The 27927-nt window shown below is 39.8% G+C and overlaps 2 protein-coding genes across 2 annotated transcripts in view; one reads left to right on the top strand and one right to left on the bottom strand.

Moving 5' to 3' along the window:
- Window positions 1-13604, bottom strand: part of capn1 (calpain 1) — a 31259-nt gene extending 17655 nt beyond the window's left edge. Inside the window, exons 1-6 of the mRNA XM_088346904.1 lie at window positions 13399-13604; window positions 9801-10136; window positions 5149-5218; window positions 4710-4828; window positions 1175-1308; window positions 932-1100 (exon numbers count right to left, since the gene is read on the bottom strand). Coding sequence (XP_088203030.1) covers window positions 932-1100; window positions 1175-1308; window positions 4710-4828; window positions 5149-5218; window positions 9801-10055 — 747 coding nt within the window. The 5' untranslated portion in view covers window positions 10056-10136; window positions 13399-13604. The remainder of the gene's footprint in view (window positions 1-931; window positions 1101-1174; window positions 1309-4709; window positions 4829-5148; window positions 5219-9800; window positions 10137-13398) is intronic.
- A 2088-nt stretch (window positions 13605-15692) lies between these two features.
- sf3b2 (splicing factor 3b, subunit 2) lies at window positions 15693-27106 on the top strand. The gene is made up of 21 exons (XM_088346903.1): window positions 15693-15888; window positions 16158-16204; window positions 16287-16337; window positions 16422-16604; window positions 16666-16762; window positions 16830-16930; window positions 17005-17113; window positions 17194-17288; window positions 17357-17554; window positions 17937-18059; window positions 18203-18283; window positions 18360-18587; window positions 19420-19569; window positions 19929-20018; window positions 20086-20193; window positions 22116-22223; window positions 22297-22442; window positions 23376-23477; window positions 23545-23644; window positions 24260-24448; window positions 26956-27106. Exons 1-21 carry the CDS (start codon window positions 15759-15761, stop codon window positions 27025-27027), a joined length of 2508 nt encoding a protein of 835 aa, XP_088203029.1. The 5' UTR covers window positions 15693-15758; the 3' UTR covers window positions 27028-27106.
- Window positions 27107-27927: the final 821 nt, after the last annotated feature.

Raw genomic sequence — 27927 nt, 5'->3', positions numbered from 1 at the left:
TTTAATTTGGTTTAGATGTTATATTAGATAATTATCCATCCATTATCTGTACCGCTTATCCTCAGTAGGGTCACGGGGGCGCTGGAGCCCATCTCAGCTATCTTCAGGCAGTGGGCAGGGGACACCCTGAACCGGTTGCCAGCCAGTCGCAGGGCACACAGGGACAGACAATTCGCTCGCTCATTCACACATTGGGACAATTTGGACCGGCCAATTCACCTGATTAGATAATTACTTAAATATCTTTCCGAATGGCACGATCTAGCTGCCTGAACCGAAAAAAAAAGTACTCTGTCGACCCCTGCTCTCAGCAATACTCAACTGGTATTGATGAATCACGTCCACAACTGCCCATTCTGTTTTAGGCAGGCCTCTTGACAAATTTACTGTAACCTGTGCCGGTCCCCGCTCAAAGCAGTATGTGATTGGGGATAACAGATTGCAGCCACACAAGAACAGGTATACGTTCCTTTTAGGTGGAAAGAACGGGGGCAATAAGCCGCCAGGCCTGACAAAAGTGTATTGGTCGCTACAAGCAGCTATGTGAATAATCAGGGATAATAGGTCACAGTCCCACGAGTGTAGTTAACTTTTTGGTGGACAGAGAGGCAAAAACACTAACAGTCAAGGCCCTAACTCTTTTTTGTATAGGATTTTTGCATGCTCTTCCACCATACCAGCGCCTACCAAGATTAAGGATAATAATCACCCCCGAATTTTTTCAGATGATATATAAGTTTGTGGATAAAAACCTGCCTCTGTTAATCTGATTCCCATTCCTCTATTATTTTTTGGAAGATAAACTCTGATCTCCATGAAACTTCATCTGGAGAAGGAAAATGATCAGCCAAACCAGATGAAGACTGCATGCTTGCCTGACCCACCTCAGTCACCCCCCGGTTTATGTCCACATGTTAATTTTCTTACTCACATCAATGGAGCAGCCAAGCAGCGAGCCCCTCTCAATGGCCCGGCCCATGATGCTAAAGAGGTCAGAGGGCGCCTTGTTCAGCTCGAACATTTCCGTCACTCCGCCCGTGAAGTCTTCAAAGCCTTCAGAAGTGCTGCCACCAGAGAGCGCCTCATAGCAGCCGTTTAACCTGGGCGGACGTAGCCGAAGTGAGACCACGGCAGCATCCCGGGGGGCTCGGACACGGGCCTCAGCCCCGCTTACTTGGCGTAGGCCTTCTCGATCAGAGCGCTCCAGAACTCTCCCCCCTCCACCGAGTGCACAAAGAGCAGCTTGCCATCTTTGACTGGCAGCCGGTCGTCGATCACCACCTCCACCCATTCGCCGAACTGCCAGAACTGTCAACAACAATTAAACAACAGAATATACCGGGGGTCTTCAACTCAATTGACTTGGGGCCGCAGGGGCTAGTGGTTGAGGTTAGGCCACATCGGGTTTTCCACAAGAAAATTCCAATGTTCACAAATATATTTTTAAAAAATTTGCTTCACAGAGTCTACCTAATTTAATCTATCTGATCTAAATCTATCTAAACTACTTTACAAATCCTGATTCGTGTGTGTTTGTGAGTCCTATAGGCTCCAAAACGGCTGAACCGATTTTCGTGAAAATTTACACAGTTGTACTGCGAGTGTCTTTAGTTGAATGTCAAGGCACCCCCAGTAATGTGAATGTGAAGCGGGGAGTCATTTTAATTATTTTTTAAAGCCGCGGAGGTATACGAATGCCAGGCCTCCTGGTTTCTTAGCGCACGAGTTAGTTAAGTCAGGTCCTTTTCGAGGAGCGAAATGATCCCTCTAAAAATATTAAAACAAAACAAAAAAAAAGGAATTGACATGAAAATAAATTCATCTATAAGAAATGAATACATATTTTGCATGGGCTGTACTTATATGACTGAAAAATATTTTGCCCCCTATATGAACTGAAAATGAATGCTCTAGAAAGCTCTGGTGAGTCAATGTGACCAAAAACCATGTACTTGTCCAGGGCAGAAAAATTTGAGAAAAATTGTGCAGTTTTCAGAGTCGCTGGAGTTTGCATCCTCCAGTCTACTTTGTAGTACAGTACTCGTTTTTGGTTGCACAACACAATACAGCGACATCGACATGTCAAAGATTACTGTATCCATCCAAGTATTTTATGACATGTTCAACCTGTGGTGCCAGGTCCAACCTCCAGACCTCAACAATGATAATCCAAATGGAGCTTCGAGTACCCTTATGGGTTAGGGGGAACTTGATTAAAAAAAATAATTCACTTGGGGTAAATCAATAAATAAAGATGATAAACACTCATGATCTAGACTGGTGTTTGTTGATTAGTACTAATGGCACAAGGGCTCCCCGGTATGTAAAATGATTACTGCATTTACGTATTTTGTAACATCATGACGGCGCATGTGCGTAACCATTATTCTTTTGTCTCTACTCTTGTGAACGATACATTCAGATTGCTCCAAAAAAGCTTCCAGGAAACATACTGGCACTCTTAAAGTCATGCTGAAATTTCACAATATATACAAAGTCCGCAGTTCATTCATAGGGAAAAAAAAGGATGTGTAACGTCAACTGTGAGGCCAGAGAACACTGTCATGAATGGCATTCAGGGATTGCATGAAAGTTACCGTATTTTCACAATACGGCGCACCTCCCAGAAATATTCTTTAGTCAAATAATTTTCATACACTAGGCGCATCGTACTATAAGGCGCATTCAATTGAAACTACAGCAAGATCTTCCGTATGTAGCAATAGTGCAATGCTTTAATATGTGCAGTAAGGCTGCACAATTTTGAGAAACCCATAATTGCGATTTTTCAGACTAGTATTGCAATTTTGATGCGATTTTCGATTTTAAAAGAAAGGTGTATAAAAATAAAAATACTAATGGCATCATGTCATAAACATTGTTTTATGAGGAATACCTGGAATATGACAACACTACAACTTTTTTTATTTTTTTAAAGATTTTGAAGAAAACAACCCATGGGATTCTTTTTTTTACCACTTGACTCTACTGAGACAGCTCTGATTAAGGTAACCAATTATCTCCTACTGGCAATGGACTCTGGCGCATCATCACTTTTGCTGCTGCTGGACCTTAGTGCTGCATTTGACACAGTGGACCATAATATCTTGCTAGAACGGTTGGAAAAATGGATTGGTCTCTCAGGAAACGTCCTCTTATGGTTCAGATCCTACCTCTCAGATAGGACACACTGCGTTAAATATGGCGAATTGACATCTGAGCCCTTTAGTGTTACCTGTGGTGTTCCGCAGGGTTCAGTGCTTGGCGCTCTTCTCTTCAGCATTTATATGCTTCCACTAGGTGATATTATTCGCAAGTATAATATCAGTTTCCATTGCTACGCAGATGACACTCAACTCTATCTCCCGATGGAGGAATCTGCCACACTAAACTGTGGTAATTTGGAGGCCTGCCTCACCGAGATAAAAGAGTAGATGTCACTCAATTTCCTGCGTCTTAACTCTGAAAAGACTGAAATGTTAGTTTTTGGTCCATCTAATTCCCGTGACTTGTTCTCTAAAACTGCTGTGAACATCGACAATTGCCACATCACACAGAGCGACTCACTTAAAAATTTAGGTGTCATATTTGACCCCGATCTGTCCTTTTAAACACATGTGAAGAATATTACTAGAACCGCTTTCTTCCATCTTCGTAACATTGCTAAAATTTGTCCGATACTTTCTCAGTTGGATGCGGAAATAGTAATTCACGCGTTTGTTACCTCCCGTTCAATTACTGTAATGCACTACTTTCCGGTCTTCCGATGACCAGACTCAAGAGTCTTCAGCTGGTACAAAATGCCGCAGCGAGGTTTTTAACTAGGACAAAAAAGTATGATCAAATCACCCCAATTTTGGCTAACCTGCATTGGCTCCCTGTTAGCGTAAGATGCGATTTTAAGGTTCTCCTATTACTATACAAAATCATACATGGTCTTTCCCCCTCATATCTTTCAGATCTGATTTCCCCCTATGTCCCGGCCCGAAGCCTTCGTTCCGAGAGCGCCGGTCTCCTGGTGATCCCAAGAGCCAAGAAGTGTTCCGCTGGTTCGAGAGCGTTCTCCATCCGGGCACCGGTGTTGTGGAATGCTCTTCCACCTGAGATCCGATCTGCTGCCTCAGTGGACATGTTTAAGTCTAAGCTTAAAACTCACTTCTACTCTATAGCATATGAATAACCTAAACTTCTTATTTGTAATAACTTGTGAAGCCCTTTGAGACTATTTGTGATTAAGGGCTATACAAATAAAAATCACTTGACTTGACCACTTACGCATTCAAGAATTAATACAAGTGACAGGGCCATCAGGCTGTTGAGAAGCAAAGTAGTGTCTGTATGATGTCACCGGTTATACCAAACATAGTGAATTTCCCTTCGGGGATGAATAAAGTATCTATCTATCTATCTATCTATCTATCTACCCTTAGAAAATGTATAAAATACTAATGTTTAGTTTTTCAGATGGTGATTAACTTTGACCTGAGAACAGGTAAGGCTTCATGGTATTGTCCTAGCAGTTTTTCAAGACGCATATGCTAAACTCATCTTTCTGTGTGTTCTAACTTAGATTACTAAATATTAGTAGCTTTTGCAGTGATTATTTCAGTTTGCATTATAGTCTGGAAAATATGGTAATTCTAATCCCTTCATTATCTTTACTTAGGCTTGGATGCCCCCAAAAAACGATTTTAACTATTCATAATTACCTGAAAGTGGAATATTCCGGCATATCCCTGATCAAAGCTCTGTCCGTGCGGGACCACCCTGTGCAGGAGTGTCTCGTTCAAGGTGAGCGAGGCAATTGCCGCCAGCAACCAGCAGTCACCTGTCATCACACACACGCACACAAACTTTTAAGAGGTGTTCTTTCCTGGCGTGCTATTTTGTCTAATCCTTGTTGTAAACAATGTTTAATAAGTTGTTATCAATGCAAATATAGAAGAGTCTAAATATTTTAAACATGGACTTTGACTTGCACATAAAATAATACAGTAATCAAATTTCTAAGGCTGAATGGAAAATATTGTATGCCTCTTACTAGTGAGGTAAGGATCTATGTAAGAACCACGCGCACCCGTTGAGCACGGATGCGGCTATCAAATGCGTGGGAATTCTCAATGTGACATGCAAACATTAGCCACTCACCCAGAGCTCCCTGGCAGATGTCAGTTCGGGTCGCTCCGTCCACAATGAAAGCGGGACGCTTGCAAAACTCCTGCAGACGACACACAAAGACGCGACTATAAAAAATGTGTTTCTCAACCTCTAGTTAATGAAGACCATAAAACAATCTTGCAGCCCCTCACCCTACAAACAAAAACGCCCAAAAAGTAGATGATTGTCCACAATTGACAGGGAAAATATGCAATCGTTTCTCAATTAAACCATTTTTTGACCTAAGGTGAGAATTTAGTGGTGAGTAGTCATTCATGAAAAGATTCCAACGGGAAAGTTAAGAGGAAGATTACTGGTCAAACAATACAATTATAACAATTTTTTTTGTAACAACTACTCACCTGTTGGATGAATAAGAAGAAAATAGATTAATGTTTATTCAGACATATTCTACCTGCTTACAATAAAGAATGTGGTTCTATTTTGACGATTGAACACCTGCAAAGAAGATGGCTTAAGAAGCTAGTGTTGGTTTATTTTTTATAACTGTGCAATGTTGACCTTTTTAGTTAGTGAATGCCAGCAATGAATAATATTAATGCTTCTGTTTTTAGTTATTTGAAACTTACAAAATTATTTTTCATTACTAAATGCTTGCAATTAAGAATGCTTATAAATGATTCTATTTTTAGTTATTAAAAGCTTGAAGTGCTATTTTGAGCTCTACTACACTTGCAATGGAGAATGCTTATTAATGGTTCTTTTTAGTGCTATTTTAAAATATTTAACGCGAATAATGGGGAATGTTTGTTAATGGTACTATTTTTAGTTATGTAAGCTTGCAATGCTATTTTTAGCTATCAACCTCTTGCAATGAAAAATGCTTATCAGTGCTTTTATAATGAGTTATCAAAAGCTTGCAATACTATTCTTAGTTATTCAATGCTTAAAACGGAGAATGCTTTTTTATGCCTCTATTTTTAGTTATTAAGAGTTTGTAATGATATATTTAGTTATTAAACGCTTGCAATGGAGAATGATTTTGGTTATTAAAGGCTTACAATAAAGAATGCTAATAGTACCTGTGTTTATTTATCAATTATATGATTCTATATAATAAAAAGGGGGAATGATAAGAAAACTAGCTAATGTTTATGCGGGTATTGGTTGTTAGTCTGCTTGCTTACAATGAAGAGGTGGTTCCATCTTGACTATTGAACACCTGCAAAGAAGATTGCTTATCATGCTATATTTAGGTTATGTTTGCACACTGTTTTTTGTTATTGAGAGCTTGTGCACTGTTTAACCATCGTCACTATTGCCCAATTGCATTGCTGTTCTTTGATTTCCACTCCCTTTAGAGTTGATATGCTTTTTGTAACCTAGGAGATAATACTAAATAGAGAGGGCTCTGGGTAGGAGCTTTAGAAAAGGTTGTGTTTTTACATCTTAGGAGTTTGGTACGGCCCTTTCGTGTTTTTCTTGCAGACTCAAATTCATTGATGTCTTTTCTTCTAATCTTATCAGTATCTCTTCTAATCTTCTCTGTTACTTTATCTTTTTTTTACCTCTTTGTGAATGTGTGAGACTGGAGTGTCACGCCCAATTTTGTTGTCACAATATGTTAACCCATTTTGTAACAATGACAATAAAGGTATATTCTATTCTATTCTATTCTGTTCTATTCTATGTATCAATTAATAGAATGCACTCTTGGGTTTCCTGCTTTGCTTACTGTAGTTCCAGGCTAGCATGCTTTGATATTTATACATAAATTCTATATTTTATAAGATCTATTCCTGACGATGCTGCATGGTTGTGTGCGAGCCGACAAGAAACGCAGCTAAAAAAAGAGAGAGCCTATTTGTGCCATCGCACACGTGCGCACGCTTGAATTCACCTTTACATTTGAGTGCAGACGTATGTTAAAAGCAATGCCGATGCACAATCACAGGCTGCATTAGAGCATACATGTCACGCTAACATGAGATACCATGAGCATGCTACTGCAGGGCACGTATGTCAAATTCAAGACCCCTGGGCCAGAATATGCCTAAGAGAAGATGTTCTAAAGTCCCTGAGATTATCTTGAGCCACTATTAGAATCGTTTTGCTTTGGGGGTTTCCGTTGAAAATTGTAGATTACTGCTGGAGTCCTAAGACAATATCGCTTTATTTATCTAATTATATAGGAATATATATTTGTTAGCTTTCAGTAGGTTAAATTACATTTACTAGGCCATTGTTTCTCAACTGGTGGGTTAAGACCCAAAAGTGGGTCATGGACCCATTTCTAGTGAGTCGCGGGCCTTTGCCTTAGCAAAATGATGAAAAGAAAAAAGAATAGTAAAGGGTCAACTACACTCCTTAATATTGGATGCCGACAATGCCCTGCATATGCGGGTTCACACCAGCCATTACACACCACAGCAAAAGTTGTTTCCAATATTGAGCATGGTGAGCCGCAGATACGGCTAATATGAGATATGGACTTCAAAAACCTCAGTATGTCTTTTGCAGCGAGGTGTTGCCTCGTGAAAGCATTAAGCCGTCAAAACTGAAACAGAAAACATGCTCAGTTCTCCCATTAATTCCCCTAAACTCAGGTTAGTGTCACAGCTAATGTGGAAATAAGTGCTGCTTAAATTTCTTCAAAGCCCTTAAGAGTATTTTCTATTGAGAAGACAATGAATTCGTTTTGAGTTTGAGTTTGGGGATGAAAACTGCTATGGAGGAAATTGATCAACTCCGCCCCCAACCCCTTATAGTGCATTGTTGATTGTTTGAGTTCAGTAAGTGAGTTTTCTCTGCTAAAAGTACAAAATTTGAGTTGTTTTAAAATATACCAGTCGTTGCAATTTTTATTTTATGTTTGTGCGTATTGAGTATGTTAAAATGGCTCAAGCTACTAAAGTGATACGTTTCGGATTTCATTAAAAATGCAGTTTATTGAGCATTAAATGAAATATTATTATTTCTAGTTGTTTTGGTTTTGCTGGTCATTTTTTGTTCATGTGAATATATTCAACTATCTCTGGTTTAAACTGAACAATAAATTAATTCAATATATTTTAGAAGTGGAAGTTTCCACATGATTTGGGTCATGGCGCGTAATTACGGTGGTGTAGTGGGGCCTGAAGTCAGACCAGTTAAGGACCGCTGCACTAGACTCTATGTATACTTTTTAATATTTTTAATATTGGATTAGTCCGGCCCTCGGCTTGTGGCCAATTCTTTATTTGGCCCTCAGTCCGTTTCAATTTGTCACCCCTGTTGTAGGAGACGCATACGAGGACTGGACTCATGGAAGCAAAAACAATTAAAAATAACTGTTCATACATTATTTCAGTGACTTGTTTTTATTTTTTGTACTATCACTGTGCATTAGGTCTGTAACGATTTCTGGACGTTGACGACAAAATCGAGAATAGAGATAGTCGGTCGACAATTCAATTATTTATCGACTATGGTGATCATGCAGAGTGAGGTATTACCAAAACTTCTAAAGGTGGGGAGAATTTTAGCCTGAATACAGTGAAGAAAAAGACTACTTGCAAAAATGTCTAACTAGACCTTGCGGTATCTTCAGTGACGCACAAAGATTTAAAGAGCACGTTGGACAGTTAAACGAAACTAAGTTTGACTCCCTTTGGAAAGATTCAGGTAACATTCCGGAGAAAACGGTTTTGAAAACATGCATTGTACATTTTGCATGCGTGTATTTCGCGGTAAAAGAGAGCATGAGCGTTATGACAGACTGTGCCTGACAAATGCATTTTAAATTAAATCTATGCAGTCTGAGCGTAGTGGACAGGAGAGAGCAAATCATGTTGATATGCTGACTTTTCTTAGTTTGAATAAACTGGCAAGCATAACCTGAGCCTCATGTTGATTTTGAACCTGGTCTTTGTCTGGGTTATATCACACTGTCCTTGTTTACAACTAGAATATGGACGACCCTGAATACTCTTTTTCAGCCTTGCCAGCAACAACATTGTCGGGTTGTTAAAACTGTGTTATTTCAAACTGTTCCGAATTGTTGAAGAATTTAGTTACAGAACTTGCAGCTGACCACTGACTGAATAAACGAAACACCCATAATGCCTTTTTTGTTTGCTGTTTCCTGCTGCTAAAGAGCCTGTTCTTGGTTTATGGTTGGCGGGTTGGTTGACCACATTAACTACTATGGTCGTAAAAGCACCATTTCCTGTGGTGTATCTTGGGCAAGTACAGCCTTGTGGCACCCATCCCTTACCACGCCAACATGTTTCCACTCTGTCTCGATCAGAAGACTTTTCGCGTGTTAGGCAAATGTGCTTACCACTGCACTAAATGTTTACTTCATTTTAATCATATATTTGCTCATTCCTAAACAATGGAAAGAGGTATATTTATGGATTTATGTCTCTACTGACTGTGCACTACCCTTAGATAGGGCCGTTTTATTTAATTTCTGCACAAATCCGCAGTATGTTCAGTAAAAATATATTTTTCATTGTACCAATTTTTTTGTGTGTTTATCATCATTTGCCAAATCATCATCATGCTAAATTAAAGAAAATAAATAATTATATGATTATTCAAAAAATTGTTTCAATAGTCAGTGATTAGTCGTCTACTAAAATAGACGTTAGTTGCAACGCTACTGTGTATATATTGTAAAATCGTAGTATTTTTCTCACCGTGGGCCTCATCCAGCGCACGCCGTATGTCTTGGATGACCTGGGTCCCAGCTCGTTAAAGCCCAAAGAAGAGGTGGCGCAGGGGAAAAGGCTGTCCTCAAAGAGCCTGCCGCTAGCAAGACATTGAGCGCGCAAGCTTTCAAAGTCCTGACCCAGGAACTTGACGGCATTGTCGTTCTGGCCCAGGCCTTCCTGTCGGTCCCTGTTGTTCCGCAGCTGGGCCGCCACACCCGTGGCACAAATGGGCTCCACCATGTCAGGCACGTGTGGGTGTGTCGATCGGCGTGTCGGGTTCTGAAGTCGATGGTGCACGGGTCGGAACCCGCCTTTCAGGATCTTAGGAATGTGCGGGTAAAAAGATACAGTGCAGACAAGGATTAGTCACTATCCGGGTCAGAAAACAAATTTGGTGCATGACGGCAGTTGTCAAACTTCCTAAGCTTCTTTGACAACTACACCCAAGCTTATCACAACCCATGCATGGCTATGCAAGCAAGAAGGACTTCCTGGTTGATAAGTCAGTGTGTGTCCCAGAAGAAAAACAAAAGAAAGAAAAGAGGCAGTCGGAGTAATCAAAAAAAGCTTTGGGCACCTTATCACATTTGCAGAATTTTTTTATATAATATATAAAAATCACATCTCTGTCTTATGAAAACAAACGTATCCTTAAAACAAGGACAATCAGCCGCTGAGACAATTTTTTCCCAGGGCCATCACCACCCAAAACAAGTGCGAAAAACTGTGAAAATTATATCTTGCTACTTGTTTGGGAATTTTTGTTGCTGCTAATGTCCGTGCACTACTTTTCATTGCACTATTTTTAAAAATTGCCCTATTATAACTTGGGTCAGTCTCTAAGCACTGTGTTGTAAATCGTATTGCCTGTATTTCCTGACAGTCTTTGATCTTATTTTTTTCTTTAAAGTCTTTATTACATGTTTAACTGTAGTGCCTTGTTCAAATTCATTGCTATCAATGACAATAAAGACTATTCTATTTTTAAAACACTGATAATTATTTCTGGGGGATATTTTTTCAACAGGAAAGAAAAAACACATTCAATTTGCCAGATTTAGAAAGTTATAACTCTTAAAATAAGTCTTCAAATAACTGTTACACTGTGACATAGTTTTTTTCCAGGAGAAAAATTCACTTTTTAACGCGTTTAGGCCAAGAGTGCAACACGGTGTTTATACCCCTTGCGGCAGAAAAGCTGTAGCGCTTTTCTACCTTTAAGGCTGGCAAGAAGATGGTATTTTTTTTATTATTTTTACCATGTGTATTAGCCAATGAGATGCATCAGAATAAACATACGAGTAGGAAGTTGACCTTTTAGTATTTCCTAGATATGTTTTCAAGCGTACAATTTGCGCAAGTTATGAAAAGATGACAAATGAGGACGCATCAATAAAACAGAAACGGGGATGAAAATGGACTACTCAATTCCCAATGGTCGGACTAATAACACGTCATATAGCCAAGGTGAATATAGCCATATCCTTGTTGTTTGCAGTATTTAGTGACATTTTTACTAAATAACTTCTTGTTTTGAAACCATTATTTATGGAAAAAAAGGACGGTAAAAACGAACGTCAATGATCTGAAGTAACTGTGGTAGGGAGACAACTTTTAAGTGGGATATTTTTTGATATGGGAAACCAGCTCTGGCCTTATTCATTCATTCATTTGCTGAACCGCTTATCGTCAACAGGGTCAAGCGGTTGCTGGAGCCTATCCCAAGCAACATCCGACAATGGGCAGGGGGACCGCCCCCTCCCCCCCCCCCCTCAACTGGTTTCCAGCCAACCATGGCTCACATAAACACATGCACACTTGCATTCATTCCTAGGGACAACCAGCCATGCATGTTTTTGGAACGAGTGAGAAAACCGTAGTGCCCAGAAAAAAACCCATTTATACATGCAAACTCCAAACAGGAAGGTAAATAGTCAGAAACTGGGGAATCTAATTTGTCAGGTGGACGTGCGCAGCAGTCAACCATTCTGACATCAATTTTGTATACCGTAAATTCCGGACTATAAGCAGCTACTTCTTCTCTACATTTTAAACACTGCGGCTTACGATACAATGTATCTTATTCTTTTTTTTTACGAGGAGAAGGGTCGCAAGGGTGTCAGCGGCAACTTCGGACGCAGGCCTGCGGATCTCCCAAGCTGGGATTCCCGCCAGGGGATTATACATGCTGACATTAGTTACTAACTAAGGTGGGATACACGATAGGTATCGGACTGATAACAGCCTATAATGGTGTCAGAGTTTTCGTCCCAATAGGAAAAATATACTTGATAGCAATTCACCTGCTGCCGTGCTAGAATATTTAACACTACTAGTTAGAAAGATTCCAAGAATTTATGTATAAGGATTTTTTTATGTTGTTTACAATACTTGGTCTGCTCTCTATCACTTTGTCATGTGCCCGAGGGATGGGAGCGCTTAAGATTAGTCTCACGGCACAGCATGTGTACAGACTGTTGTTATTGTACAGGCTTCTGAATTTCGGTCAATATAGTACATTGAGTTTTATGTTACTTTTCTCTAATAGACATTTCCCCAGTAATTTTTTTTAAATGTAAGAAATGAACGTGAATTAGATTAATTTTTGCTGCTTAAAAACCAGGGCGGCCTGTAACAAAACAAAGTTGAGTTTCTTCTTTTTAATCTGGTGCACTCATAGATCGGTGTTTTGAAATTCCTTCCTACCCACATAGTTGCCTACCAATTGCCAGTGTGCATGCACACTGAAAGCGATTGGGGCCTTTAAAAGCAGTGAGTACTCAGTTTTTGTTTTTATTTAGTCTTTTTTAATCTTTCACCTTAGCTTTTAAGCCTGGAGTGTTTGTCTTTGTGGTAGGTTTCTAGCATGGGTTTGTTGACAATGGTAATCACAGAGTGTATGTATGATTGAAAACCCTTGTTTTATATCATCAATAAATATCCTGTTTGCAACAATTCTGAGTTTCAGTTTTACTGTCTTTACTTGAAAACCAAAATGCTGCTCTCAGGTCAGCCCGAGGTAAGACGTCTCTAGAGGGTAGGACAGTTAAGGAAATTACAGTAATACATATTACGAGATTATCAAACATCACGTTGATATAAAATGCTTTGGTTTGGAGATAAGGTTTAAGGGCTTTGTTTAATTTTGTCTTAAAATTCTGTACATGGTGAGCCTCTGAATGAACAAAAAAGAAGTGGAAAAAGGTTCCTGACCCCAAGGCTATACAAAGAGATTGGACTTGACTCTTTCTCTTCAAAAGACAAACACAATTGTTTGTAACATCCGGTGTTGCATTAAATCAGAAATAAGTGCATAAACAGAAAATCATAACAGCACAGTTTGCATTAGAAATAAAAAGGTCAGAGGTCATGGCTGCTGATGGGCGTGGCTGTCAAAATGCAAACACGCAAATAGCAGCTGCGCTCCAACATGATCACGTGACTACGTACCCCACCCACCCTACTTACAGTACAGAACTCAAAAAAGAAAAAAGAAAGAAAAAGTTCGGTGGTAGCTGCAGAAGTGATCAGAATCGAGCAAATATTTGCAAATGACAGAGTGCAGAATCGGGAAGCGTGTTACCTGCGCGCGTGCGCGTTACCTCCCGTTCCTTTGCGGCACCGAAGACGAGAACGAGCTTGAAGATTGAAGAGGGGCACTCTAACTTGTTTCTTCCTTCTTCTTTCGCAACCTTACGCCTTTCTTTCTCAGCCCTTTTTCTTCTTTTAGCCCCTCTTGTTCAGTTCCCCCACTGCCTCAGCCGTGCTTGTTCGGGTCAATGGCGTGCGCATGCGCGGGGGGAGTGGTGTTTTTTTTCTTTTCTTTTCTTTATTTTTTTAAAGTTAAATCGGTTACTGCTGAAGGGAAACCCTGATTTATATCAATTTTATAAATATATTCTAGAATATTTTTAAGAAATTAATTAACAGTAGGTGTTACCAGAGGCGTGAGCGGTATATATACATACTCATTAGACTACGCCTTTTCTCACTACCTACCAATTTTAAAAGAAAAATGTAACCCTTTTTTTTCAAACAAATTCAACAAACAAAATCGAAAGTATTACTATAGTCTCCGAGTGCTTTATTTTGAAGCCAGGCTCAGTATTTATGGGTGAATAAACCGCTTCGACCATCGCTTGAAATATCCGTTTTGGTAAAAGTTTGCCACTTCCGGTGTTAAGCAAGTATTGATTGTATTGTTTATACACACATATTCAGAGACATACAGTATCGTGTTTCGCTCGGAAACATAAAGTTCACTATTTCATCTACCGCTTATTGAAGTCAAGAGGTTGGTATGTGTACAAGACTGAAATGTCTATTTTTGTTCCTCTCGTTTTGATTCACGGAAATGTCTTGCCTGCAAAATAAATTGGACTATGGTTTTGCACTGAAAAGCTTCATCTTCAGCCTACTCCTTTTTGGGCTTATGATTATGTATTGTATGACTGTATTGTACTGCCGATTCTATGCAAACATTTTATTTTTATTTTGTGTCAATTATGTTTTTTTGTACCCAGATAAAAACAAAATATTTTCAAAAACTAGACATTTATTTATGTTCTTATGTAACGTGTGTAATAATAACTTTTGTTTTATTGAAATTCCTGCTGAAATATGTGTATAGTTTTTGGTAAATGTCCTGCAATGATGAGTCCAACAGTGCCATCTGCTGGTATGGGGTGGGGTTTGGTTTTGGCTTCTGACATGTGACCGGGAGGCGGGGTTTGTTCGCAGTCTTACCAGAGAGAACTGCAATGGTAAGACACATCTTTTGGTGCTCCACAAAAGAAGTTAATTTTAAACATTATAACCCCAGCTGACAAATCTCTCAACATGCACAGTAATGTGATTGATATGGTCAAGCTGTTTTGGTTTATTTTCGTTTTGTTTCTGTTTTACTAAAATATTAATTCCCCTTTGTAGAGATCAAAGAGATCAAAGCCAGCATAAAAGCTAATGTTGTGACTTATCCATTTGTTGACTACATAAAAGGTTAAATTGTTTTGTATTTGATCCTTTTTTCTTTAAGATTCATAAATATTTTATTCCATGTTACCAGTGTTTTGGGGGATGTGTTTTACGATTAAAAAGCTGTTTAGTTAATTATTGTATTTTGTAATTTGTTGCTGCACCGAAAAATCAATTTGTACTTAAAATTGTAATTTTGTTTCACGCAGGGATTCCTGTTGCTTGACCTTGAAGTTCTTTAAAGATTTAAAGTTAAAATGAGTTACACGTTTATTTGGGAGTGAAAAAAGAATTGCCTTTATAATTTAGCAGAATCATATTTTTCGTCAATAAAAATCAGAACTTCATTTTATGCATAACATTACAATATTATTTTTAATATACTGATCAAAGAGAGCCTCAAAGTCTTTTTTCTTTTTTACTTCTGTTTTCCCTACTTTTTTCTTCTTTTTTTTCTTTTTCCTTCTTTTTTCTTTCTATTTTCCCTAGCTATGTAATTATTTTTCGGCTTTTTCTTCTTTTCTTCTTCTTTTCTTCTGTATTTTTCCCTTTACTTTTTTCTCCTTTTGTTTAATTTTTCCTACATCCACTTTTCTTTGGGTGGGCAGAGCATAGCAGTGGGTTGGCACTGCCCACTCCTGCCCCACTCTGGTAACGCTCCTGATTCATGCACAAATAGTCTCACTTCAAAATAAAGGAGCTGCAGACTAAAATACTAGTCTCAAGCAAATATTTGGTTGTTGTTGTTTAAATATTGAAAAGCGGTTGATTTTTTTAACCCTGGTATGCTTTTTTTAATGGGAGAACGCTTAAACCGGTAGTGGAGGCAAGGAAACTCAATTTTTGTTGGTTTACGACTTCGTTTCCCAGAAACCAGTGCGTCTTATTAATTCCCGACGTGCAACGCGTCACCCGACGCTCTTCCCCCTGACACTAGCCGCCATTGTTGCATACATAGAAAAGTTCAACATGGCCTCCGATGCCCCACCGGGAGCTGAAGCTCACCAAGCAGATCTGGGGAGCGCAATCGCAGCTTTGAATTCTTGGAGCCACCCACAGCTCCAAGCCAAATTGGCTGAACTGGGAGCGCCTGTGATGGGTGAGAGCCGGGGGAGGAACTGCAGAAAGTCTGCTAGTGATGCTTAGCGGCATGTTGCTATGCTAGCCATTTAGCTAACTTGTAGTCGGTAAATAAAGAAACTATTTGATGTAACTTGTGATTTGTTTCTCATTCATTTTAAAATACTCTAAAAATATATTTGACGTAATCTGGAAATGAGTGCTATCCCTCAGTATAATGAGACATTTTGATTGCGTTTGCACTGGAAAAAATACTTATTTAAATTGCTTTGTTGTTTTCCCGTGTAGGTCCAAGAGAAGAGTTAATTGATAGATTGAAAACCTACATGATCCAGGTATTACAAATAAAGCATCCATCTTCCTATAAGCTTCTGCATGTTTTTGCTAAAGAGTTTATGTGCCCTTTGCCTTCCATAGACAGGCATCCTGCTTGTAAAACCTCACGATGACAACGGAGTGGGCACACAGGTAATTTCTTTCTCCTTTTTTTCCTGATTGTTTTCCCTTTTATGCAGTTTTTGTCTCTTCAATGTATTGTGCCCTGCACATCAGATGCCTCCTGGGATGGGAGGAATGCTGCACGCGCCAATGAATATGATGCCTGGCATGCCACCTCCAGGCATGTCGCAAGATGACCACCTGATGGCTCAGCAGAGGGCAGCCATGATGATGCAGCAGGAAGAGCACGGTTCACATCTAATGGACGATCAGGATCTTCTGGAACAGCAAAACAGGGTAAGAGAACGCCCCGGCATGGTTAAAGGGTCTTCGTGAAGTTTACTTAATTTTATCCCAGGCTGCCATGTTGTTGGAGCAAGAACGCCACCAGGACATCATGAGTATGCAACCGGGTTCCGTTGGCAGGGCAATGCCCCCTGTTACTGCAGTCCAAAGTATATAAGCAATTTTTTCCCCCAAAATGTCCTTTTTTTCCTCGTGTCCTGCTTGTTTGTTCTTTAGTTGCATTAGACCCTCACGGGGCACTACCGCCTGGTATCGCCATGCTGGCTGCCCAGCGACATCGATTGCCGCCGCCACCCCCGGGGGAGGATAACAGGGAGGTGAGCAGCCTGATTGTAAGCAAAAGAATAGCATCATGTTGCACAACAATCTAACGTGAGATGTTACGTTTAAGTCCTGGCAGGGCGATGAGATCATTATTGGAGGGCCCAAAATCCCTCAGGCTTTGGAGAAGATCCTTCAGCTGAAGGAGATCCGACAGGAGCAGCATGTGGACCCTGCAGGTTTATACTTCGTAGCTTCTTGGCAACATAACAATATTTTGCAGTTGACATTTACTAAGGTATCCCATGTAATCTTGCAGAAGCAGCAGAAGACGATGGGCGCTTGGGTGGTAGGATCTCTGCGTTCGGAGCGAATGAAGTGGGCGATGACGATAGCCGGATGTCCAAGAAGGATGTGAGTCTGTTTCCGGTAGTTTGACTTGTTGCTAAGCTCTAAGCTGTAACTTGAGCTCTGCATATCAGAAGAACCGCCGGCGCAGAAACCGCAAAAAGAAAAGCAAGAGCAAGCGTGGTCAGGATAAGAAGGAACAGGGCAAAGGAAAGGAAGACGCCAAGGAAAAGGGCGAGGAGCCTGAAGTGGAGATTGAATACGTTGCAGAGGAGCCGGACATATACGACTCCAGCTACATTATCTTTAAGCGCATCTTTGATGCTTTCAAGGTGAGAATGTGATTGCCTGTAATCAAATTCAGTCACAGATTTAGATTACTTTTTTTGCTGAATACAAAACGTGTCCAAAAATAGATTTCTCAGACCTGCATTTTTAAATCTCTACCATAAAGTTGTACTCCAATAAATTGATTTCAACAATCTTACAGATATAGCAATTTAACTCAAACTCGGTCTCAAATTATTTTCTGGTTGTTAGGGTCTCTGAACATTGTATGTACTATTTTTCGTCCACATCTGTGGGTGAAAGTCGAAAGGAGATGAGTTTGCTTTAACAGTATAATCATTCTAATGAGCTACTGCAACACAAAAAAACACCAATGTAGCTCCATTATGCTTTAAATTAAACAAAAAATATCATTTGATTTGACAGCTCACTGATGATCTGAAGAAGGAGAAAGAAAAGGAGCCAGAAAATACAGAGAAGTTAGAATTTGGCTTCCCAAGAAAGAAACCCTTTGAGTTGGAGAGAAAAGACAGCGACGACAGTGACGAGGTTGGAATCTTGTTCTTATATCTACATTCCTTTGGGTTGCAAAATGTAAAATGGTGGGGATTGAATCCCTATCCTTTTGGGAATCAAACTGACAGGCAGGTTTTCTTCTGTTTGTGTTTTCACTTTTGCTTCAAACACAATAGGATGTTCACCCAGATATTCCCAAATTGTCCAAGAAGAAGTTGAGGAGGATGAATCGTCTCACAGTGGCCGAGCTTAAACAGGTAAAGGCGGACCGTCACATGTCTTTTTCCTCAGCCAGAAAAAGGTTTGTGACATCCTGTGTTTTCTCTGCCACAGCTTGTTGACCGCCCGGATGTAGTGGAGATGCACGACGTGACCGCGCAAGAGCCCAAACTGCTGGTCCACCTCAAGGCAACTCGCAACACTGTGCCAGTTCCTCGGCATTGGTGCTTCAAGCGCAAATATCTTCAGGGCAAGAGGGGAATTGAGAAGCCACCGTTTCAGCTCCCAGAATTTATTAGGAGGACCGGCATCCAGGAGATGAGGGAGGCTTTGCAGGAGAAGGTGAGTTGGGCCGGCCTGGTGGTTTTCCTTTTTCAATTGGCAATTATAAAAAACAACTACAGAGGTACCTCTTTATACAAACTTAATTTTTTCAAAGTTAGTGTTCGTAGCTCTAATTGCTCATATAACGGACACATTTTCCCGATAGGAAATAATTAAAAACTATGTCGTCTGGCCTATTTGTCTCAAATCCCGATTGTCTCGGTCACTGGTAGCAGATGACAACAACATTGTAAATTGCTAATATTGTTGCGATATTCTGTCTCGCCGTGAATAAACAGGTGCAGAAATGTGTTTGAGGTTTATTATTGCATAATTAGGGGAATTGCAATCATTAATACAGGAGTAACTGGCTGAGGTTGACTGGTATTAGATTGAGGGACTGTTAATGATTCGTAAGCACTTTCTGTGTACTTAAAAGTAAAGCCACTGCAACCCTAAATGAATGTAAACAATTTTTTAATTCTAAATTTTTGCCTGTGGTTTGCATGGACAAACTAAAACCAGCTGATGCTGGCAGTAAGCAGTCACTAGTGGTGGGAGGTCTCGAGCGGGCTCTAGTGTCAGCCCCTTGGATTGCTCATAACCTGGATTTGTCTTTGTATGACTGGTAACATTTTTGTTCCAAATGAAACTCGTGTATTGAAATTCCCGAATTTAGAGGTGCTTGTAAAAAGAGGTACCACTGTATCTGAAAAGTGACAGTTTTCAAAGTCAATTGGAGGGTGATCCAGTCTAACATTCTCTTTTCTGAAAAGGCCAATCTGTTTTATTTTTTTGGGTTTTTTTTGGTCATTGAATAAATAAGAAAATCCATACACTTGTCTTGCAGGAGGATGCTAAAACCATGAAGACCAAAATGAGGGAGAAAGTCCGTCCCAAGATGGGGAAGATTGACATCGACTATCAAAAACTTCATGATGCCTTTTTCAAGTGGCAGATAAAACCCAAGCTCACCATCCATGGAGACCTTTACTATGAGGTGATAACATTTTAGATAGATAGATAGATACTTTGTTCATCCCCGAAGGGAAATTCACATTTCCAGCAGCATCCCTGAGCTGAGAACAATCGAGAACAATCGAAAATAACACGGGAGCTGCTGGAGTGGCTGCCATTCGTGACGGCGCCGGAAGAAAAGATTCAATTTGAATCATTTACAAACAATTGAATCATGTACAAACAAACAAACAAAATATTCATGTTTCAATAAGTGGAGTGTTAATAAAATATTTCTGATACTGATATAACCAGATAAAACTAATTTTAAGTTTTGTCAGAGCCATCCGATGCTGCGCTTTTTGTCAATTATTTCTAAATGTGCATATGTTGTCATTCTAGGGGAAAGAATTTGAGACCCGGCTGAAGGAGAAGAAGCCAGGTGACCTGTCCGAGGAGCTGCGCATCGCTCTGGGAATGCCAGTGGGCCCGGTATGTTTCTCCAATGTCGGCTCACTGTGGAATTATTGAACACCAATCATTGGAATTTGTTTCCTAGAACTCCCACAAAGTTCCTCCGCCCTGGTTGATTGCCATGCAGAGGTACGGCCCCCCTCCTTCATATCCGAACCTCAAGATACCTGGGCTCAACTCACCCATCCCTGAGGTATCGAGCAGCATTCAAAGGACTGTCATAATTACTCTTTGTGTTCGGTGGTGCCATAAGAATTTGATGGAAGACAGTTGAGATCAATGTTCCCTTTAATTTTCCACGGGTCTGAGCGTTCACACAAAGTCGGTGAGCAACGCTTGAAACAACAGTGAGCCACCATAATCCCAAGTGTGGCAAGATAATTATCAAACATGTCCAAAACTTGACATCAAGTTACATTTTGCTGAATGAATTGACTCATGTACTATTGCAAAGGCAGTACGTCCTACAAACGTCGTTTGTTCTTACAATTCTTTCACAAGATATCCATTTCTTTTTATTTGCTGATTCATTTTGTCGCATAATATTAACATTTTGGGGGGCTTATTTAGTCGGTTGTAAGATACAGAACTGTACTTAATCACATTTTTTAGTGGAAGTACAATGTTGGCAACAAGATCCACTTGATATAATTGGAAATTATTTGAATGCAACACAAACCATTTCTTTTTTCTGTGTTTTTTTTCTACTTTTTTTAAAAATTCCTTTTAAAAAAATCTCATTGTGTTTGTTTTTTCCGAGCTGTTACTTTTTTCTTTTTGTTCTCTATTTACCTTTTTCCTACATTTCTTTCTTTTCTTTTTTTCTGGCTTTTTTCTAAATGTTTCCTTCTTTTTTCTCTTCCCTTTTTTCTCAGCTTTTCACTACTTTTTCATTTTGGTATTTTTTTATTTTTTGTTCTATTCCCCCCTTCCTTTAAGTCATTTTGTGCATAATTTTACATAATATTTGGTCATGTTGGGATTACAGAAGCAAAAACAACCTGAAGAGCCGTTTAGGACCCTTGTGCGCTGGCTAGAATTTCTTGTGCGCTGAGAATGTGCGAGTAGTGCGCAATTGCACACGCGCGCAGCTTAGAGGGAACACTGGTTGAGATGTTCATCATCTAATTGCGAGGTTCATGACCACACAAAAAAAGTGATATCACAGACACCAGAGTTTTTAAAAAGCAAAGGAAGAGGCTTCGAGCTGTTTTTCTTATTTTTTCTTTCAAAGTGAAAAACAAGGTTTAAGGTGTAAATCGTTGTTCCATCCCTTTTTTTACCATGATATGAAAATAATGTATTTATAGATGTGTTACTTGGAGACATTAAAAAAAGCTTTATTTTTTTAAAGGTACTGTCATAGCTAAATATAACTATCGAAACACTGTTCATATCTTTTCTAGATCAGACATTTCTGAAAGCCAGAAACAAGTGTTCTGTTTTTCCTGTATAAAACACAAATCGTAGCTGCTGTCAAACCATAAAATTCCACGAAATATAAACAAATGAATATTTCACATTCAATCTTCTCTTGCTCCGTCACATGGACTCTTCCTTGCGTCTGCCACTCACATTTTGTTGTCTATTTTTTTGGGGTTGAGTGAAACAGATTGAAGGCGTGAGAAAAAGATTCTTAGAAGAGGGTGCGTAGTTTGAGGTGTCCCTAAAAAATTAGATATTTTCTCTATTAGGTACGTATTAACAATACACAACTCCGTTCAAAAGAGCCTCTTTTCCCCCAGCAGCTTATCTGCTTTATCTTACTTTTGTGGGAAGTGAAGTAATTTTACACTTGTGCACAGTTTTCTTCTGATAAAATTGTAAAAGTAAGAAAACTGCAAATTCAAATACAGTCGAAATCCCAACCAAAAGCCCCATAAAACATGAAAAAGAACGAGTTCAAAGGAGCGCATCTAAGAATTTCACATACTTGCACGTGCAACAAGAAGCTTGACAGAGGCTGCAATGGTGATTTCAGACAGAAGATGGCATCAGCAAGTAGAATATTTTGAAGTAACAGACATCATCTTTAAATGTAGGAAGAGTAATAATCTTTCGGAGTGCATACCAAAGTGATGTTAAGATACCTGACCTTTTCTTTCTTTTCTCCAGAACTGCACTTTTGGTTACCACGCCGGCGGATGGGGGAAGCCGCCCGTGGACGAGATGGGTAAACCACTTTACGGCGACGTGTTCGGAACCAATTCAGCTGATTTCCAGGCGAGTGTGCGCCGTTTCGACTCAAGGGCTTCCTGTGAGACGTGCAATGACATGTGCTGACTGATCCAAACAGGCCAAAGCAGAAGAAGAAGAGGTGGACCGGACGCCATGGGGTGAGTTGGAGCCTTCTGATGAGGAGTCTTCGGAGGAAGAGGAAGAGGAGGAAGAGAGTGATGAGGAAAAACCGGACGAAACGGGATTCTTCACTCCTGCGGACAGGTAATGCGACAGAGTGGGATATTTTATTCATATTCTATTCTATTCTATATTGACCAGACAAATTTCCCTGTTACAAATAAGTCATTGTTTACAGCAAGGGTCTGAAATATTTTTGGATGAGAGAGAGACATAAACGCAAAATGTTTTATTTTTTTTAATTAAGAGCCACACCATATATTTTAAGACAATATTCAACAAAAGCTCCAAACATGCTTCTTAGACAAAAATAATTTTTCAACAGATTTTATTTCAACACTGTGATGTTCGATGATAATTTTAAACAAATCTATGAAATAACCATAGTGCCAGAGTGTCCCTATATCATTAAAAATACCAATGTAAATGAGTCTCTCTCCAAAATGTAATTATAATAGATTAGTATTGTAAATAAGGGTTTCAAAACAAGCTGCGAAAAGACTTGTTTTGTAAAAATGTCACAAAATACTGCAAAGGAGAAGAATATTTAGAGGAGTGAGCCGCCCACTCTTACCGTTCACCCAATTAAATTGGTCTGGGTGCCTGGCTGGCAATTTCGGGGTTTACAGTTTGATCTGTGGGTTTTCCTTCTGAAGTGTCTCAACAGTGAACATGTATTGTTTAATAAGCTTTCGTATAATAGATTAATTTTCTTACAGACGTACAGACAAAACAGGGTCAGTTGATGTAAAACTATAAGTGTAAACTGTAGTTGAAACTTTGCCATTTATATATATATATATATATATATATATATATATATAGTGGACCAAATAGAAGGCTTTCTGTGTTGTTTCGGCTTTTAAGTGAAGATTACTTTGGTCTTCATTTGCTCTCTGATCCAGATGTACTCATATAAAGAGCCATTTCTGGCTCGCCAGCCATACATTCCTGACCTCTGATTTACAGTTATTGCTTCCTGTACCTCTAAAGGGAAAAATGTTCTTTTTTTTCCAGTGGGCTGATCACACCAGGAGGCTTCTCATCAGTCCCTGCTGGCATGGAAACCCCTGAGCTCATTGAACTGAGAAAGAAAAAAATTGAGGAGGCAATGGATGGGTGAGAGTTGCTCCTGTTATATTAAGAGAGTGTGTAAAATTATTTAAATCTTAAAATGTCATTACAGCAACGAGACTCCACAGTTGTTTACAGTCCTTCAAGAAAGACGAACCGGCCCCGTGGGCGCTGCCATGATGGGTTCTACGCACATATATGACATGTCGGCGGTGAGAAAACACACATTTCAAACTACTGTGATCCCTGGTTACTTAGGGCTTCGTGCCTTGCGCCTTAATACATCGCGGGGAGAAAAATTGCATATCGCACAGCGCACTTTTTGATTAGTGGCAGGTTTTTTTGTTTTTTGCTGTCTTCCAAAAACAGCCACGTTTATTATCACTGTTTTTTCAGGCCTGGAGGCTTTTTTTCACCTTCTGGTCCACTAAAAAGTGAACTGCACCTGTGCGGCTTTGACCCATCATCCTCGATCGCATAGTGCTGCGAGTGTGGACTGGCAGATAACGCTTTTCTGCGCTTTTTTTTCCCGGTCTGCGCTTCTACGGCTTGCCATTGTGTTTTTTTTTTTTTCCTGTTCTTTCTACCTGAGATAACACCACTTGTGCGGCTGTAATCCATTATCCGAATGGTCGACTATTGCTGCAAGTGGAGGCTGTCAGAGGACATGTTAAAAATCTATGTGTGGGGGCGAGGGGGGTCGTTTACTTAACGTATTTTCGCATATTTCAGGAGGCTTTGATGCCCCTTAATTGCAATAAAATAAATATTACAGTATTTCATTAATTGTCCCAAGAGGATTTACGAATGCATTTCTCTGCCCACAGGCCATGGCAGGCCGCAAGGCTGGTATCGGGGACACACATGGCGTGGAGGTGGCGCTGGCCCCTGACGAGCTGGAGCTGGATCCGATGGCGATGACTCAGAAATACGAGGAACACGTGCGTGAGCAACAGGCACAGGTTGAGAAGGAGGACTTCAGCGATATGGTGGCAGAGCATGCCGCCAAACAGAAGGTACACAATTCAATAAGGTCTTCTGCAGTAAACATCATCATGTTTTTTGTTCAAGATTCATACACATCTAATCAGAAATTATGTTTTCATTCTTCGCCTTCCCTTCCATAAATGTTTGGTTGATGGGAAGTTCGAACCCATGTTAAATCTTATGATGCATAGTTTATACAGTATATGCCGTATTTTCCAGGCTATAAATCGCCCCGGATTATGAATTGCACCAGCTGAAATATCTAAAACATACATGTCTTTTTGAAAGGCATCGATCCATGAATTATCTGCACCGCTTATCCTTAGTTGAGTCCCGGGGGTGCTGGAGATGACCCCAGCCATCTTAGGTCAGGGGACACCCTGAACCGGTTGCCAGTCAGTCGCAGGGCACACAGAGACAGACAACTCACTCGCTCATTCACACTCAGGGACAATTTTGACCGGCCAATTAACCTGACATGCAAGTTTTGGGGAATGTGGGAGGAAACCGGAGTGCCTGGAGGAAACCCACGCAGGCACAGGGAGAACAATCAAACTCCACACGGGGAGGCTGCCCTAGCTGGACTCCAACCCTGAACCTCCGCACCGCGGGGCTGTGCGCTACCCACCCAGCAGCCATTTTGAAAGGCGATATAAGAATAAAATAAAAGAGATCAACAGGCTGAATAATTTTACAGTATATGAATGTTACATGACTGACAGGCCTGTTAATGTCAGTAACAACGTAACATATTAAGCGATGTTCAGATTACTCTAGCACAGACCTGGGCACTCCGGTCCTGGAGGGCCATACGTCCTGCCAGATTTTGAAGTTTGCTCTTCTTTAACTCAGGTGATACAAATTATAACCTCGTTAGCAAGCTAGCAAGTGCTCGTTAACGATACTGGTGATTGGAATCACCTGTATTGGATCAGAGAAACCTCAAAAATCATGCAGAACATACGGCCCTCCAGGACCGGAGTGCCCAGGTCTGCTCTAGCATGATAAATGTGCTTACCAAACATCAACCAAACAATCAGTTTCACTCAAAATCAGTTAATCCAATGAAATCTTCACCCACTGTGTCCCTTTAAAACAACTCCCCAAACTCGGGAGGTAGACTATGAGCCGCTTCCTCTTCCACCTCGCTTACGTCAGACTCATTGTTGCCTCCGCTTCTCGCTAACTCCAAACTTTCTTTCCGTTGCCCGATTACCATTTTTGGCTGGTTGCAACGCTTGGCTAGCTGGCTCACTAGAGGAAGATTTTTTTTTTTTTATGGGGCCCGGGTTTTTTTGCTGAATTTTTTTTCCTTCGGCATATTCTATCAAGCATTGTGTTTTTAAATGGTGGATTAAGTTTGTTGTGTTGTCCGTCTTGCTCGGCAAAAATTGCAGTGCACGTCACTGCTCTGTCTTTATCAGACTCGATGTAGCCAAATGCCTCCAAACAACTGAAGATGGGGGGCCTCTCCTGTCTACAACTATTTCAAGCATTTGAATGGGTCTTCTGGGTGTCATTCTTCTTTGTTGCTCATTTTGACCGCATTTTGGTCCGTCTGCTTTCACTGTGTGAGCTGCTATTCATGCAAAATGATTGGGTGGTCCTCGTCACCTTTTCTCCTGAATGTTGGTCTGGAGTTTGTTTTCCATTGCAGTAGCGCTCCCATTTTCTTCTGGTTCTTGGGTGGTGTAATTGCAGTTAATATTATCTACTTTTCTCAGCCGTTTTTTTATTTATCGTGGCAAAAAAATTTCTGACATAATTATCATTAGTATTTATAGCACAGGCCTATTACAAACACAGTACAGTGTTATTGTCCTTTTTACTAAACTCTATCCCTTTCTCATACTATTTACTCCAACATGTGTCCCATACAGTTATACCTGGGTACCTTAATCCTTCATAATTAGTTTTCAAATTCCTAATAGTTCTAGAATCAAATATTTTTTTTTCCATACCAAGCCATGGTGTTTATTTTCATACTTTCCTACGCATGAAGAAAACGTGTACCTAAACAAATATAAACACCCAACATATGAAAACATGTACCTAAGCAATAATAACTATTTACATGTGTCAAAAAAAAGATTAAACAAAATAAAAATAAAAATGTGAGGAAATTTCAGCATATACTTTTCAGCAGCGGTTTGATGGCATTACACCATTCTTGTATTTGGCAATAATTTCCTTCTTCAACTCAATGGCTGTTGTCACTCTTTTACTTCCTGTAATCACTAATTTTCTTGGGACCCATTATTATCACCAATAAAAGTCACTAAATCGCAATCGATTCTCAACAGGTATTGTCGGACTGATAATCTTTCTCCAAATGATCTTACCAAATAGCCAAAAGTGCTGTTAATCTCACGTTAGTTATGCATTAATTATGGTGTTTGTTCGAGTTCCATTTTTTTGTTCATATGCCGAAGCAAAAGTGTCAAATACTGATTCATTGGAATGCAGAATATTTGGGGTAATGAGATATAACTGATTTTAATTATATAATGCTAATAACAATCTTTACAATCCCCAGCAAAAGAAGCGGAAGGCTCAGCCACAAGACACACGAGGCGGGGCCAAGAAATACAAGGAGTTCAAGTTCTAGACAAGAAAACTTTTCTTTTTTCGTATTGATGGAAAATTGTATGTTTCCTGTTTTTTGTAAATAAAATCCACCCAACCAATGTGTTGTTTCTTTCTGACACATTCAAACCAGTGAGGTTTCTTCCACAACTTTGGCCACCCGCCTGCCAACAAGTGTACACTTGATGGATTTAGCATCACCTGATACGTCTTAGTAAAAAAAGGTCACCCTGCTCGGATAATCTGTTAACCTCCTGCAGTTTAATCACCTCAATGGAGAAATTTGGAATTCCACTCCCTCCCACCTGACTGGAAAAGGCGATGTTCATAAAAGAAAATTGTAATTGCTCTTTTTCTTTCTAGTATTGGGCGATACTTGGACTTTGTATCGACCTTATCCAAGTAAGTACCACAGAGAGTACTATTGATCAGAATTGATCCAAAAATGGTTTCCTTGGAACTATAAAGATCATTACATCATTGAATCCTTCCCCTTTGAGTTTGTTTTTTAAACAGCACAACAATTTTAGGCACTAAAACTTCTATTTTAAGTAAATAACTTTATTGCAAACTTTAAAATGTAGAACAATAAATATAATGTTTCTATTACAATTTTCTAAGCACAAAAGAGTCAAATAAATAGGCAATGAATGGAAATTGACTAACATTGTTAACAAGACCCAGTAACTTCCATTGTGCAATCATAAAAAGTCGTGTCATTTCGCTGTTATCCCATAGTGACAACTGATACACGTGTTTCCAGGAACAGTAACATGTTTAAATTTTTGATTGCAGCTTGTTGCTCTCTGCAGGTTTTTTTTCTCTCTCCACGTTTATGTAAATCCTTAGTGTTGCCTAACTAGTAGACTTCATAACTACACTTTGCATTGTCCTTTTCTGCATTTGAAAAAAAGTCCATACT

The sequence above is a fragment of the Urocampus carinirostris genome, chromosome 11 (assembly GCF_059441175.1).
Source record: "Urocampus carinirostris isolate Australia breed hairy pipefish chromosome 11, RoL_Ucar_1.0, whole genome shotgun sequence".
NCBI lineage: Eukaryota > Metazoa > Chordata > Actinopteri > Syngnathiformes > Syngnathidae > Urocampus > Urocampus carinirostris.
This window is presented reverse-complemented; position numbering and strand designations above follow the sequence as displayed.